Source organism: Geotrypetes seraphini, chromosome 10 (genome assembly GCF_902459505.1).
Source record: "Geotrypetes seraphini chromosome 10, aGeoSer1.1, whole genome shotgun sequence".
Classification (NCBI taxonomy): Eukaryota; Metazoa; Chordata; class Amphibia; order Gymnophiona; family Dermophiidae; genus Geotrypetes; species Geotrypetes seraphini.
In genome coordinates, this window is record NC_047093.1 from 14520040 (window position 1) to 14537217 (window position 17178).

General features: G+C 45.1%; 1 protein-coding gene across 4 annotated transcripts in view; it reads right to left on the reverse strand.

Moving 5' to 3' along the window:
- Window positions 1-7916: 7916 nt before the first annotated feature.
- ARSG (arylsulfatase G) overlaps window positions 7917-17178 on the reverse strand; it is a 125609-nt gene continuing 116347 nt past the window's right edge. For all 4 annotated transcript variants that reach the window (XM_033961193.1, XM_033961190.1, XM_033961192.1 and 1 more), the window contains 2 exons: window positions 13816-13906; window positions 7917-8347 (listed from right to left, as the gene is read on the reverse strand). In XM_033961193.1, coding sequence (XP_033817084.1) covers window positions 8058-8347; window positions 13816-13906 — 381 coding nt within the window. In that variant the 3' untranslated portion in view covers window positions 7917-8057. The remainder of the gene's footprint in view (window positions 8348-13815; window positions 13907-17178) is intronic.

Below are 17178 nucleotides of genomic sequence, written 5' to 3' on the forward strand. Positions count from 1 at the left end.
TGAGAATATTTCCCAGAGGAATGAGAGTCAAGACAGAGAGACCCTGCAAGAGACACCTGAGAGAAGAGAGACCCTTACGAAATAAAAACAGCGACCAAATGACTTTTCAGCTCCACCAGGGAGAAAGGAAAGGGAAGAAATCCATTCTGCGTGATACTTGGAAAAAAACCTTGGGTTAAACTGTCTTCAGAGGATCCATGAGAGTGAGATGCAATTTATATGTCCAGAATGTGGCAAAAGTTTTAATCGCCAATCAAATTTAAGAAGCCATGAGAGGATTCATACCAGAAAGAGACTGTATACCTGTCCAGAATGTGGTAAAAGATATAGTCATTCCTCAGCTTTAAAAACGCACAAGAGGATGCATACTGGAGAGAAACCATATACCTGTTTTGAGTCTGGAAAAAGCTTTAATCAGCAATCAAATTTAACAAAACAGCGGATTCATACCAGAAATAAACTTTATACCTGTCCAGAATGTGGTTGAAAGTTTAATCAGCAGTCAACTTTAAAAATGCACAAGAGGATTCATACTGCGGAGAAACCATATACCTGTTCAGAATGTGGAAAAAGCTTTAGTCAGCAGTCAAATTTAAAAGAAAGGGGAAGTAACTAGGGGGTAAGGAAAATATAGATACATATATATATATATATATATATATATATTAGTCTTTAAGCCCGTTACATTAATGGGTGCTAGAATATGCTGGGATGTAACACAGGTATAGAAAGCCAACAGGTCGTGCATGTGCAAGACCGGAGGGTTAGGACTACGATGGGAAGATAGGACTTAAATGAGAAACCAAGGTGGCAAGGGAGCCCCTTCTGGTGATGCAGACAGGTCGTGACCTGTTTGGGCCGCCGCGGGAGCGGACTGCCGGGCAGGATGGACCTATGGTCTGACCCGGCGGAGGCACTGCTTATGTTCTTATGCTTATGTTCTTATGTGTGTGTGTGTATTTCTTTCTCTCTCCTTAGCCTGTTTCTGTATTTCTTTCTTCGTGTCTTTCTTTTTCCTCGGCTGTCCACCACGCAGTACCTGTTTCCTGCTCCCCCTGTCCAGCATTAGTCCTCCGTTCCTTCCCCTCCCCCGTCCATCAGCACCTCTTCCCCTGTCCAGCAGTACCTGATTTCTGTTTCCCCTGTCCAGCAGTAGGCTTCCCTTCCTTTTTTTGCCCCCCCTCCATCAGCACCTCTTCCCCTGTCCAGCAGTACCTGTTTTCTGTTTCCCCTGTCCAGCAGTAGGCTTCCCTTCCTTTTTTTGCCCCCCCCCCTTCATCAGCACCTCTTCCCCTGTCCAGCAGTACCTGTTTTCTGTTTCCCCTGTCCAGCAGTAAGCTTCCCTTCCTTTTTTTGCCCCCCCCCCCCAATCCATCAGCACCTCTTCCCCTGTCCAGCAGTACCTGTTTTCTGTTTCCCCTGTCCAGCAGTAGGCCTCCCTTCCTTTTTTTTTTGCCCCCCCCCCCTCCCGGTCCATCAGCATTTCTTCCCATGCTGACATCTGCCTAAAGCCGTCGCTTGCCGTGCCGTCCTCCCCCCTCCCCCCCTGGGAAGCTTCATTTCGGCTTCGGCAGCCTTCTGTCTGCGGGCCGCCCGCCCGTGTTTAAATGGAAAGCCGCCGACTTACCTTAAATTAAGAGGGAGCTGCTGAAAGGCTAACGGCTCCCTTTTTTTTTTTTTTTCTCAAACCCGTCGTCGCGGCTCCGTGCAGTGAGAGTCGGGGGTGAGGAAGGCCGCTGCAACCTCACGGCTACCCCCAGCTGTGTAATTTTTTTTTTTTTTTGTTGAAAGCCGCCGCTGCAGCTCCTCTCTCGATCCTGGTGCGGTTCGATAGAGGAGCCATGGCGGCGGCTTGAGCATAAGCGCGAGAGAGCCGTGGGCGCACATGCGCAGTCGTGTTTCCGCGACGGGATCAGGGAACACGATTTTTTTAGTGCGCATGCGCGTCCTACCATTTTATTATATTAGATACACATATACATACAGTAAAACCTTGGTTGGCGTGCATAATTTGTTCTGGAAACATGCTTGTAATCCAAAGCACTCATTATCAAAGCGAATTTCCCCATAGGAAATAATGGAAACTCAGATTATTTGTCCACAACCCCAAAATTTTAATACAATATACTGTATGCTGTGAGCGCTTGAGCTATAGGTAAATTGGGTGTGACACTTCTATTACGTTCAGCCGCACTCGGCATAAGATGTGCGCGCTTAACTGTGGATTCTGATGTGACGTACGTATACGTGCTCGTACTGCAAGACAATGCTCGTTTATTGAGTTCAAATTTAATAAAACGTTTTGCTCATCTTGCAAAACACTCACAAAACCACGTTAACGCTATCCAAAGTTTGACTTTAATTATTAAAAACCACTTATGCAGCCACGGTTAGGTGCTAATCTCAAACTTTTTAATTTTGCAGGCTTCAGCATGGATACATTTTTGGCTATAAATTAGTATTCAACCAAAATGTATCTATGTAATCCCTGGTAAAAGCGGATAACATAGCTGGTTTAAGAAAGATTTGGACAAATTCCTGGAGGAAAAGTCCAGTCTGTTATTAAGACATGGGGGGAAGCCTCTGCTTGCCCTGGATCGGTATCATGGAATGTTGCTACTCTTTGGGATTCTAGAATCTTGTTACTCTCTAGGATTCCGGAATCTTGCTATTCTTTGAGATTCTGTTTGGAATGTTGCTACTCTTTGGGATTCTAGAATCTTGTTACTCTCTAGGATTCCGGAATCTTGCTATTCTTTGAGATTCTGTATGGAATGTTGCTACTCTTTGGGTTTTGGCCAGGACTACTGCCCTGGACTGGCCACCGTGAGAATGGGCTACGGGGCTTGATGGACCATTGGTCTGACCCAGTAAAGCTATTCTTATGTTCTTATGATGTAATGTAATGTAATTTATTTCTTATATACCGCTACATCCGTTAGGTTCTAAGCGGTTTACAGAAAATATACATTAAGATTAGAAATAAGAAAGGTACTTGAAAAATTCCCTTACTGTCCCGAAGGCTCACAATCTAACTAAAGTACCTGGAGGGTAATAGAGAAGTGAAAAGTAGAGTTAGAGGAAAAATAAAAATAAAATAAACATTTTAACAAGACAATGATCTGGAGGTGGGGCCAGAAATTATACAGGTTATGTGATATTCAGTCCAATGCATTTGTCAGAATGGAGAAGTAGCAGAGATAATTATACCGTGTATGGATGTTATTTGTAAAGCATTCACCAGGACTCTCTGCAACTAACAGCAGATTTAAAACATGCTGGAAAAAGTATTTTTTTTAATTCCATGAACAATGAAGCAGTGGAATTTGTTGCTAGAGAATATGGTCAGTGGATCACTGCTGGCTCCCGCTCAAAAGCAGAGTTAAATTCAAAATCTTGTTGCTGACACACAAAATCATTCATCTTTCAGAACCACAATACCTAGCAACCAGACTACACGACCATACACTAACACACGCCCTGCGATCGAGCCAGGAATACCTACTGGAAATACCCTCCTTCAGAGACCTCAAATACAAAATCGTCAGGACAAGAATGTTCTCTGATGGCTCCAATCTGGTGGAATTCCCTTCTGAAGGAATGAAAATGAGAAAAGGATACCAGAAAGTTCAAGAAAGGAATTTGGACTGGACCATCCTTTTCATAATCACTTTAACTAATAAACACTCGGGGGGAGTAGCAACAAGAAGGAAATAGCCAAACCCCTAGTTGGAACAAGACAGGATGAACACAGGAAATTTCACAAATGCAAAGTATATGATAAATAAAACACAGATAATAGAAATACGCTGTAAATACATAAGATAAATGTAGATATAGGGTAAATATAGCAATCTAAAATACGCACATAAAGGGTGAAGATAGTGTATAAATACTATACACTCATAAAGGATATGCAAACGCACCACACCAGGATACCCCAAAGCAATAGAACAAGTATGGATAACCATCACAGAAACAACCTAACTCTGTAGTAAAGCTCATAATAAAACCCTAAGAACGCATGCACACTCCTACTTGCGTGATCCGTAGCTCTGTGGCAGGTAGGAGTGTGCATGCACGCTTAGGGTTTTATTAGCTTGGGAGGAAATGCCCGGGGCCTCCAGAGCGCAGAGGGGTGGCAGCGACAGAGGTGGCACAGGCCGACGGGTGGCAGCAGCACTGGTGGCAGGAGCAGAATCGTGGAATTGCCGTGAAGTGATGGGTGGTGGAGGAGGAGGAGAAACATCAGCAGCGGCAGGAGCAGGAACTCTGAGGGGAGTGGGACCGGGGAACTGCTGTGAGGCGACGGGTGGTGGAGGAAGAGGAGCAACAGCAGTGGCACTGGCGGCAGCAGCAAGAACTTTGAGGGGAGTCGGGGGGGGAGGTAACAGGAAGGGCGGCCTACTGCTGGACAGGGGGAGCAAGGAAGAGGTGCTGCTGGACAGGGGGGGAGGTAAAATGAAGGGAGAAGGGCTGCTGCTGGACAGGGGTAGCAGTAAAGGGGTGGTGGTGGTGGACAGCTGAGGAAAGAGAGAAACAGAAAGAAAGAAAGACAGACAGCGGCCAAGGAGAGAGAGAAAGAAAGAAAGACAGACACACACATCTATTCTAGCACCTGTTAATGTAACGGGCTTAAAGACAAGTACCATTATAAAATCTCTTAAATCGTAGGTCAAGTACTGTAACACCATTAGCAAAGCTCAGGTATTGAAGCATCATTATAGAAGCTCGTAAACTGTACCTCAGGTATTGTAACACCTTTACAGAAGCTCTTGTTTTGTAATACCATTATAGAAGCTAATGTAAACTGCTCAGAATTGACCACCCAGTCATTAGTAGTGGTATAAAAGTTTTCAGTAAACAATCTAGCATAACTGGATTTAAAATGATTTCGGACAAGTTCCTGAAGGAAAAGTCCATAAACAACTCATACCCAAGCAGACCTTGGAAAGTAACATAGTGACAGATAAAGACCCAAATGGTCCATCTAGTCTGCCCAACCTGATTCAATTAATTTTTTTTTTTCCTTAGCTATTTCTGGGCAAGAATCCAAAGCTCTACCCAGTACTGTGCTTGGGTTCCAATTACTGAAGTCTCCATCAAAGCTCACTCCAGCCCATCTACACCCTCCCAGCCATTGAAGCCCTCCCCAGCCCATCCTTATCCAAAAGGCCATATACAGACACAGACTGTGCAGGGCCTTCGTTCTTCAATATTTACTATTATTTTCTGATTCTAGATCCTCTATGTTCATCCCACGCTTTGTTGAACTCTGTCACCGTTTTCCTCTCTGCCACCTCAGTTCATTCCAGTCTGTAAATGCTAACTTAATTGGTATTTACAAGGAATTGGTGTTTTCTTTAGAATCTGCCATCTACTTCCTAGTACCACAGATTGTCTACTGTTGGAGACAGGATGAACCATTGGCCTAACTCAATGTGGCCTAAAATTCTGCATATCTGTATATTTTTAGGTGGTTTCCATTCTGTTGAATTTTTTTAGGTCAAGCAACTCTAAATCACAATGGGGATGGAACTAGGTTCTGCCCTTCCAAAAGCTCGTAGGAGACAGACTGACCAGTCGGTATGTAAACAAGAATGGGAAGTCAGTATGTGGATAGAAGTCCACATTGCAGCCATCCAACTCCCTTCAGTAGAGCTTGAGTTCAGATAGGAAGGTAAAATCCTTTGGAGAGGAGGGATTTGATGAAAGGTGTCACGATCGCTCTAGTAGATGACGGCAAATAAAGATCTGCACAGTCCATCCAATATGCCCAACAAGCTAAACTCGTAGCATATGAAATAATTGCCTGACCAGAATTCCTCAGATTCAAATGTTATAAATAGAGAAAAACTTAGCATAAGCATTGCTATATAGACAGACTGAATGTTCTGAAGCCCAGTATCCTGTTTCTAACAGAGGCCAATCCAGGTCACAAGTACCTGGCAAGATCCCATTAATTTACTTGGAGAGTTCGAAATTCTACCTATACAGAAGAAAAGGAGTGAAAAAAAATCAACCAAGGTGATTCAATCTCTCACAAAAAAAGGGTCCAAAAGTCTGTAGCCAAAAACAAGGGGCAGCAGAGTTCCATGTGCCATGCAACATTACATTACATTACATTACATTACTGATTTCTATTCCGCCTCAACCTTGCAGTTCTGGGCGGATTACAAAAGAGACTTCTGGACTTTTCCAGAAGAGTTACAAGAAGAAGAACATTTCCAGAGGAGTTACAAGAAGAATGGTGTAGTATAGTTTAGGGAATGGGATACGGCAAGGAGGATTGAGCTATTTCCAGTGGATATACAATTCGGGATGCTGTACAGATAGGAGATAGTGCAGTTTCAGTATATATGCAGTTAGGGAAGCAGTTGACAAGATTGGGCTTTGAGGGGAAGGGTAAGTGGTGAAGAAGGGAGGATGGGGAAGTCACACTGAGGGGAATCCAGGTTGGAGTTATGACATCTGTATAAATTTTTTGAATAGATGGGTTTTGATTTCTTTGCGAAAAGATTTGAAATTGCTTGTTGTCATCAGCAGGTTGGAGATGGCGTGGTCCAATTTCGCTGCTTGCATTGCTAGTAGACTGTCAAACATCTGCTTACGCTGGGTGCCTTTGAGTGGGGGGTAGGTAAATGGAGTCTTAGATCTTCTTTGTCTAGCGGCGAGGTTTTGGTTCAGGCGGTTGTTTAGGTCAGTGGTTCCCAACCCTGTCCTGGAGGAACACCAGGCCAATTGGGTTTTCAGGCTAGCCCTAATGAATATGCATGAAGCAAATTTGCATGCCTATCACTTCCATCATATGCAAATCTCTCTCATGCATATTCATTAGGGCTAGCCTGAAAACCCGATTGGCCTGGTGTTCCTCCAGGACAGGGTTGGGAATCACTGGTTTAGGTAATTGGGGGCTGAGCCATTTATTGCTTTGAATAACAGACAGTATAATTTGAATTGGATTCGCGCTTCTATTGGTAACCAGGGTGAGTCTAGGTAGGCAGTGGTGACGTGGTCAAATTTTCTTAGCGAGTAGATCAGTCTGAGTGCAGTGTTTTGGATTGTCTGTAATTGTTTTATCATTGTTGCAGGGCAAGGCAGGTAGAGGATGTTGCAGTAGTCCTGTAGACCTAATACTAGGGATTGGACTACGAGCCTATATTGCTCTTTTTCGAAGAATTTTCTGATTTTACGTAAATTGCGCATGGCTAGAAATGCTCTCTGGGTGGTCTTGTTGATATGGGCTTGCATTGTGCATCATCTGTCTATTGTTACTACCAGGAGTTTAAGGGTGGGTTGTATATGGTATTTGGTGGAGTTAATTTCTAGTTCTGTGGTGGAAGGGTTCTTATCCTTTTCGAGAAGTAGAAATTTTGTTTTGCCCGTGTTCAGTTTCAGTTTGTGGTCTGTCATCCATTTTTCCACAAACATGTCAGGTAAAAACCTTCTAGAGTCTAGACTTTTTATTTAGTTTTGTACAAATGCTCAATGTTGCCACCGACACTGGTCATCACTCACTCGTGTGGTTAATATATTCTGCATCTAGAGAGAGAACAGTTTCCTATCTGTGATTGTTGTCTTGCTGTCTAAAAACATATTTTGCTTGAAGAACAATCCACGAGCACAAGACCAGCAAAAAAGTCACTGTCATATTAAGAGAGAATCACTAGAAGGGCTTATGTCCCTGCTCGAAGAGTCTTACCCAGGGCAGGATTAATTCATCGAGGGCCCCTAGGCACACAAGTACACTGGGCCCCTTACTCCGCCCCACCATGTGCCCAGGCGGAAACAGGAAGTTGCATCAGAGGGAAGCTTTGGGCAAGCAGCACCGCTTGCAAAATTACAGTTCCCGTTGCTTTTCTTACCCACGTTGCTTGCTTGTCTTACTTTCCGTCGATTGGGGGGGGGGGGGGCTGTGTTGCCGATCGATGCTGGAGGGGCCTATCACTGTTTGGAAAAAATAATGTTGATCCCTCCTTCATTGGGCTCCCCTGGCCCTAGGCACTTGCCTACTGGGCCTATTGGTTAATCCTGCCCTGGTCTTACCCTTGTGTGCTCTAGCTAAATGCTCTGTTACTAGGCTCACATCGGCACACTAAATGCTGGGGATTGCAGCAGGGAGTCGCTGATGGATCCTGAGAATAATCAGCCCTGGAAACATTGTCTGTAGCAATATCCTGAAGGATAGCAGCGAGGGTCCGTTCTATTTTGGGTAATATGTTCTGATACTCTGCAGCACGGCGGTCCAGAGGAACTTTCTCCTGAATGCTCTGACCCAGATTAAATATTAAAGGAGGGTTATGGTGTACTTCGGGTCCTAGGCCCCCATCACAGGCCTTCGCTCCCCCTACAAGGAAGACAAACAGAGATGACATGGCCTCAGATCTAGGGCTGACACTATGATGAAATATTTAGGAACTAATTAACTATAACAAAGGTTAACTGACATGCATGTAAATGATCAGAATGTTATATGTGTACACTTAGGTACCTAAATACCAATGATCCAGCTAGGCGCTATTCTCTAAAATGACAGGGTAGGCGTTCATAAGAACATAAGAAGTTGCCTCCACTGGGTCAGACCAGAGGTCCATCTCGCCCAGCGGTCCGCTCCCGCGGCGGCCCATCGGGTCTGTGGCCTGTGAAGTGGTCTCTGACCACTTCTAGAACCTACCTCAAGTTCATATAGGCAGAGTGCAAAGTTACATACACTTGTACAGAGACAGAAATTTCACCCATACCCAGGGGAATCTAGTTCATACCTGGACCAAAAACAACAACTCTACTCTTCCTACTCCAAACGGCTGAGTGACTTCCCCTGCCAGCTCTGCATATGTGTGTCAGTTGCTTTCTACGACGACTGATCAGATGGGATTTCTGCAAACCTCCGCAACTCTCATTTGCATGTGAGGTTTCCGGAGCACTGGTAGCGGCACCGCAGCGACGCACAGGATTTTAAAAGATTGTAGCACATTTGGCCCTCGGTGCTTTCCAAGCCTCATTCTAGTGTCACCAGAGGTTATGATTATATTCCCATGGGAATTCCACACCACAGGGGCATAGTCAGAAGTGCATTTTGGAGGAGGCCCACAGGTGGTCTAAGAGGGCCAGGTATTCTTTCCTACTTCCTGCCTACTGATACTGCCTCCACTGCAACATTGAGGCATGCCTGTGCTGGCAGAGATGCTAAGCCCCACCAGCTGAAGAGATCTCCTCCGCACGTCCCATCTGTGTTGCCACAGCAGCGCTCTAATTGGGGGCACACTTCAGCTGCTGACGTCAGCACTCGCACACAGTTAAATTGCTGAGCTGAGCATCTGTGAGAGGCCAGCATCGGAGGCTGAAATGTGCCTGCACAGGCAGTTCTTGCAAAAGCGATTTCTTCAGCTGGTGGGGCCTAGCATCCTCATCGGCCATTGAAGCAGAGGGGGTCTGACCAATGGTGAGGGCGGGGGCCCCAGGCCTCCCTTGGAGGCAGTGTAGGCAAATCAAGTTTATGCATATTCATTGTGGATAATCTTAAAACATGACTAGCAAGGGGGGACTCCAGGACTGAGCTGAGAAACACTGCTCTAAATTGCATAATTGTCCTTTTAAAATATATTGCAGCTAGAATACTGCAGTCTATACGTGTTATTTAGTGATTTAGGTATGAGCATTTGGACTACATTTGTGGTTACTGTGGTGTAGTAAAGAGGTGGAGTGGTCTGCACTAGGCGCTGTCTTGATGGGGGCACTGGCACCCGTCCTCTCCGCTCCTTCCCGACTCCCATTGCCGAGCACACCTTCCCTTGTACCTTTTTAATTTTCCCGGTGTGAGCAGTATCACGAGCTTGCTGCCCGCGTCGGATGTCGGCTCTGTCTGACGTCACTTCTGGGTTCCGACGCAGGCAGCAAGTTCGTAATGTTGCTCATGCTGGGAAAATTTAAAGAGGCACAGGGGAAGGGAAGTGGGGAGCGGCAGGGAGGGGATAAACCCACGCACATTTGGACTGGACTGGTCTGGAAGGACTCAAGGAACATAAGAACTGCCGCTGCTGAGTCAGACCAGTGGTCCATCGTGCCCAGCAGTCCGCTTTCGCGGCGGCCCCTAGGTCAAAGACCAGTGCCCTGAGACTAGCCTTACCTGCGTACGTTCCGGTTCAGCAGGAACTTGCTAACTTTGTCTTGAATCCCTGGAGGGTGTTTCCCTTATTTGAATCCCTGGAGGGTGTTTTCCCCTATTTGAATCCCTGGAGGGTGTTTTCCCCTATGACAGATTCCGGAAGAGCGTTCCAGTTTTCTACCACTCTCTGGGTGAAGAAGAACTTCCTTACGTTTGTACGGAATCTGTCCCCTTTTAACTTTAGAGAATGCCCTCTCGTTCTCTCTACCTTGGAGAGGGTGAACAACCTGTCTTTATCTACCAAGTCTATTCCCTTCATTATCTTGAATGTTTCGATCATGTCCCCTCTCAGTCTCCTTCTTTCAAGGGAGAAGAGGCCCGGTTTCTCTAGCCTCTCATTGTATGGCAACTCCCCCAGTCCTTTAACCAATTTTGTCGCTCTTCTCTTAACCCTTTCCAGTAGTACTATGTCCTTTTTCATGTACGGCGACCAGTGTTGGACGCAGTATTCCAGGTAACTTGGAGGAATGCCCTTGATGCGCCCCTGACCCTCCCATTTCCACATCCCCTTTTTAGACTCGTGCGTAAATTTGAATTAAAACTGATTAATACCCATAATTTCTCATTAAGATCCCACTATTAGCAATAATTTATTCGCTATTCAATTGTGCAAGCAAATTTGCAAGTGCAATTTTTGGTGCTTTTTATAGAATGCGGGGTAAATGGCTTAGGTTTTCTGGGGCAGACTTGGAGGAAAAGAAACAGGTTCAGTCTCATGAACACTGACAAAACTGCATTTTAATTTAACTCGCTATAAAGCTGTCAGGTTGCTTGTTTCAAGGTCAGATGGCACAATTACCTACTGTATTTGACTGGAACCTGCTTTGAGATACCATTTAAAAAGCATGAGTTAGAATTTTTAAAATGCCTTCCCCTGAACCTGTTCTCTGGCAATTTGTCTGGTTTCTATGTTGAAAATAGGTGAGTGAGAGTCCATTTTTCAGATAAGAAATACAGTGGTGCCTCACACAACGAACTTAATTGGTTCCAGGAGCAAGTTTGTTATGCGAAAAGTTCGTTATGTGAAACGCGTTTTCCCATAACAATACATGTTAAAAAAAATAATTCGTTCTGTAGCATAAAATATGCTAAGATGACATAAAAAAAGATAAATTTTTTGTTATTATTTTTATTTAGATACATCTAAAAACATACATCTCCCTGTCCTTTTACTTCCACTATCTTCCTATCCCATCTCTATTCCCTTTTGTCCCTCTCCCCATGATCAATCATCTCACCACCTCTCTCTGCCCTCACCCTCAGGGTTCAAGATTGCTTCCACTCTTTTTCCTGTTGTTCTCTCTGCCTGTCACCCTATGATTTAGCATCCCTTCTGCCCTTGTCCAATATTTCCCCTTCTCTCCCTCCCTCTCATCCCCTCCTCCAACATGTGCTTTCAGCGGCCTTCTCCCCCCTTAAGCGTCTTTTCTTCTCCACTCCACCTTTCCTCCCTCCCTGCCTCCACCTTTGTGGCGCTTTTGCACCCGACCGACAACAGAACAGGCCCGGTCGGACAAATCTCCCTGTCCTGTAGCCGCGAATCTAAATTACCTTCTTACAGCAGCTGGATTATTGAAGCTGCTGTAAGAGGTAATTTAGATTCGCGGCTACAGGGCAGGGAGGTTTGTCGGCCGGGCCTGTTGTCGGTCGATCGGGGGACCTGACCAGCTGTGCACATTCTTCGGGGCGGACCGCCCCCTCCCCCCTCTTTCGTTCGCCATTGCCTTCTTCCTACCTGCCCTGCCGCAGCCGCACACAGCCGACCGGAAGTCTTCCTGATGTCAGCGCTGACGTCGGAGGAAGGGAGGGCTTTGCTTAAGCCCTCCCTCCGACGTCAGCGCTGACATCGGGAAGATTTCCGTTCGGCTGTGTGCTGCGACAGGGCAGGTAAGGAGAAGGAGACTACCCTCGCGGCTCGACCAACCCCGCTGCGATCCAACCCCGCAGGAACCCCGGAAGGATGCAGCTCGGGCGACTTCGTTGTGTGAAACGAAGTCCGTTGTACGAATCAAGACATAAAGTTCGTTGTGCGCAGCGTTCGCTGTGCGAGGCGGCCGTTATGCGAGGCACCACTGTACAGTAAAGCACTTGTATATCAAAGCGAATTTCCCCATAGGAAATAATGGAAACTCAGACGATTCGTTTCACAACCCAAAAACTGTAATACAAAATACTGTATGCTGTGAGCGCTTGAGCTATGGGTAAATTGGGCGTGACGCTTTTATTGCGTTCAGCCGCGCTCAGCGTAAGATGTGCGCGCTTCAACTGTGGGTTCTGATGACGTGATGCGCGATATGTGCTCGTACTGCAGGACAACGCTCGTTTAGCGAGTTAAAATCTAATCAAATGTTTTTGCTCGTCTTGCAAAATGCTCGCAAGCCACGTTACTCGCTATCCAAAGTGTGATTGTACATTAGAAAGATGGACTTAGCGCTTTAAAAAAAAAAATGTTGTCAGGAATAAGTTTGCAAAAACATTTCATATTTCATTTGTATTATTTCTTTTTATAAAAAAAAAAAATCTTTATTCATTTTCAAATTGAACAAGTGCACAAAAATACATTATACAAGTAATTCCAAAATAGCGCTATAATATCTAACCCATACCACCCATCCTTCATCACATTTTCAAGCGAAATAGAAATATACACGTATTATATAACGTATTATAACATATTTTATAAAATTATTCCCAACTCCCCCCTCCCCCCTTGAGTGTGCTAGATATATCTAAGAAAGAAAAGAAATTGATGACTATTCACAATATTTTGCCAACGGCCCCCATATCTTTATAAAGTTGTTATATATCCCTTTTTGTACTGCTATTGCTCTTTCTATCTTAAAACTATGGCATAATGAATTCCACCAGAATGTGTAATTAAGATTCTTAAAACTAGTCACCCCAGCAGTACATAACGTTATCATAAAAATTAGTATAAGATACCGCTAATACCAGACAATACACATCAGTATTGTTAGCCCAACAGATTTGTGCACTGCTGTGCGTAGGCTCCGATTCTGAGGCCATAGCCTTTCAAGTCTGTTGGGCTAACATAAGAACATAAGAAGTTGCCTCCGCTGAGGCAGACCAGAGGTCCATCTCGCCCAGCGGTCCGCTCCCGCGGCGGCCCATCAGGCCCATTGCCTGAGCAATGGTCCCAGACTATCCCTATAACCTACCGCTACTCTTATCTGTACCCTTCAATTCCTTTATCCTCTAGGAACCTATCCAAACCTTCTTTGAAGCCTTGTAACGTGCTCCGGCCTATCACAGCCTCCGGAAGCGCGTTCCATGTGTCCACCACCCTCTGGGTGAAAAAGAACTTTCTGTTGTGTATACTGTTGTGTATTGTCTGGTATTAGCGGTATCTTATACTAATTAAGATTCTTGTCATTTTGTAATATTTTGGAATTCAATCTGGTCTCAAATAAACTCATTATTGGAAAATCATGTTGCACTTTCCTATGATACTATTCTATTTGGTATGGCTATGAGAAAGAAGAGTCAAATATCATCACATAAGAACAAACTTTTATTAGTCATGACAGGGGTTGCCATTCATTTGTATTATTTCAAAAAAATATGTCTCAGCTGATAAAGTAGCTTTCATAATAAAAATATGTTTGGATGCTACTTGCTTTTGCTCGCACCTGTCACATAGAATGCCTTGTACTGTTCCAGCCGAACAGTCTGTATGGCCCCGTGTTTTCCAGCAGCACCACTGTTGGGGTGGAAGAGAGTCTAAAGAAAGAGAGAAAGAAAAATAAAATCCTGCACGACAAATGTGCGCAACTACTGCATTTTCACGTAGATAACGCGCACCCGTGTAAAACGCGCACACGGGTATAGCGCGCGGGAAACCAAAATATATGTAAAAACATTTTTGTATACCGCGCACACCCGTATACCGCCCGACTCTCCTTTCACCCGCCCCGACTCTCCTCTCCCCCTTGAAGTCCTGTCCCCACCCTGAAAGCCTGATGCCCCCCCGACGTCCGATTCACCCCCCCGCAGGACCGCTCGCACGCACCCGCACCCCCACCCCGAAGGACCGCTCGCACGCACTCCCACCCGCACCCGCACCCCCACCCTGAAGGACCACTCGCACCCCCACAGCCTCCCGACCCCCCCCATCAAGTAGAAGCTCCTACCGGTGTCCTGCTGCTTCCTCTTGGTGGTCCTGGCCTTTCTGTGAGCCCTGAGCCTGCGCTGCTTCCTCTTCTGGCAGTCCTGCCCTTTCTCTGACGTCAGAGAAAGGGCGGGACCACCGGAAGAGGAAGCAGCAGGACACCGGTAGGAGCTTCTACATGATGGGGGGGGGGGTCGGGAGGCTGTGGGGGTGCGAGCGGTCCTTCAGGGTGGGGATGTGGGTGCGAGTGTGTGTGAGCGGTCCTTCGGGGTGGGGGTGCAAGCGGTCCTGCGGGGGGGGGGTGAATCGGACATCGGGGGAGGGGGGAACTATGTAAAAAAAATTTGTACAACGCGCTCACGCGTATAACGCGCAAGGTTATGCACAGTTTGTAAAATCGTGTATAACGCGCGTGTTATATGCGTGAAAATACGGTAGTCCAAAAATACAAAGATGCTTCAGAAACCCTTCATCAAGAATCAGACCCATAGTGAGTAACCAATAAGCAAAACAGCTGCAATTGTAGAGACCATTCCTCAATCCAGATGTGCTGGAACAAAGCAGCTAATAGCACATGAGCAGATGTCTCCCAGGGCTAGAAATACAAACACATGATTCTGAGAACATAATTTACTGTCCTGCTAAGAGATCCCATGTGCCTATCCCACGCTTTCTTGAATTCAGACGCATCTACCACCCTTTCTGTAAAAAACGAATTTCCTTAGATGACTCCAGAGTCTATCACCTCTTAACGTCATCCTATGCCCTCTCATTCCAGAGCTTCCTTTCACATGAAAGAGACTCAACTCATGCACATTTACGCCACACTATAAGGCTGCAATGTTTTCTCATTCATTTTTGTATGGTACAATTCCAGAGTCTTTTAAGAGCAAGGTGATTAGTTATCAGCTTTGTTAAAGGCCAATTTTAATCCGAAGTATGTCGAAACATGTGCAATGTGCTGGAGTAAAATTATAGAATTCACTGGTAGGGCAGTTGAGAAAATGTGCTGATACAGGAGGTTTTAGAAAGCTCCTCAAAACGCAATTGTTTGTTAATGCTTTTCTATAGGGTCTGGCTTGTCCTGTTCGAGAAATCACTATCACGCATTTAAATTTTGATGATTTGTCCCTCTTTGTACTGTTTTAGCTATTATGTATGTGGCTATATTGTAAACTGCCTAGGAATTAGACGGTATAGAAATTTTTTTAATAAAATAAATATCTCCCCTCTCCCGCCTTTCCTCCAAATTATACAGCTTGAGATCTTTAAGTCTGTCCCCATACACCTTATGACGAAGATCACGCACCATTTTAGTCGCCTTCCTCTGAACCGACTCCATCCTTTTTATATCTTTTTGAAGGTGCGGCCTCCAGAATTGTACACAAGATTCTAAATGAGGCATTTGAAAATGGAAGTTTCTATGATGCCGACTTTGGATGTCTTGCAGAAAATGTCCAAAGTCGGACTCAGATGTCCTATCAAAAATGGCTCTCTATTCTTTGAGGTCTTGACCTGGCCCATATTTCACAGGAATATCTGCATCAGGGGTCTATGAAAGACCTATGAATTGAAACACTAATTTTAAAAAAAACCAATTATAAGTACAGTAAAATCTTGGATTGCAAGTGTTTTGCAAGACAAGCAAAACATTTTATTAAATTTTAACTTGATATACAAGCAATGTCTTGCAATACAAGTACTTATAGTAGACACACATCATAACTGAGCCGATGGTTCTTCTCTCTCTGACGCTACGGGAGTGTCGTGACCAGTGCTCCCTCTAAGCGGGCGGGTGTTGTGAGCAAACTTTTTTCGCTGTGAGCTAAAAGCCAGCAAGTTATGAGCCAACTCGCCCGATTCTCCTCTCGCCGCCCTGCCATCTGCCGTACGCCGTGCGCTGTGACGAGAAACTTGTGCGCTGCGATGTAATATTTTGTGCGCCAGCGCACGCCAGCGCAACTTAGCGGGAACACTGGTCGTGACTGTTCTAAACGAGCGAGGTCTTGCAATACAAGTACACTGACACTGCAAGAGTGTAGTGATTATTCTAAATGAGTGAGGTCTTGCAATACAAGTACGTATAGTATTTTGTATTCAAGTTTTTGGGTTATGGAACGAATCGTCAGTTTCTTATGGGGAAATTCACTTTGATATACAAGTGTTTTGGATTACAAGCATGTTTTCAAAACAAATTATGCTCGTAAACCAAGGTTTTACTGTATTTTGTATTAAAGATTTTGGATTGTGGAATGAATCTTCTGAGTTTCCATTATTTCCTATACGAGTGCTTTGGATTACAAGCATGCTTCTGGAACAAATTATGCTCACAAACCAAATATACAAAAATATATTAAAAACATAAAGACCAGTGGTCTCAAACTCATGGCCCAGGGGCCACATGCGGCCTGCCAAGTACTATTTTCAGGCCTTTGGTATTATACAGAATGATTCTTTATGGAAAACTTGTGCCTTAAGTGTCCGGTGGTCGCGTTCTGGAATGTTGCCCGCCTCACTGCTGTAAGCTCACGCAAGTGCTTTCCAGCGTCTGTACGCGATTGTCCTCTTCACTCCACCTCACAATCACGTAGAGATGCAGGAAAGCGCTTGCATGAGGTTACAGCAGTGAGGCGGGCAATGTTCCAGAACGTAAGGCAACCATTGGAGGCAGTGCAGCTTGTGCTGGAGGAGGTGAGAGCTGAAGGCAGTTGCGGATGTGACCACTGGACACTTAAGGCACAAGTTTCCATAAAGAATCATTCTTTATAATACCTCAAAATAGTTGGTCCAAAATCTTGCCTCTTGCAGTTGATACTTTCATAGTTTTTCACTTTCTGCATGTTGCACTGCTTTCAGCTGTGTATAGCCGAAATGATCAGAAGCA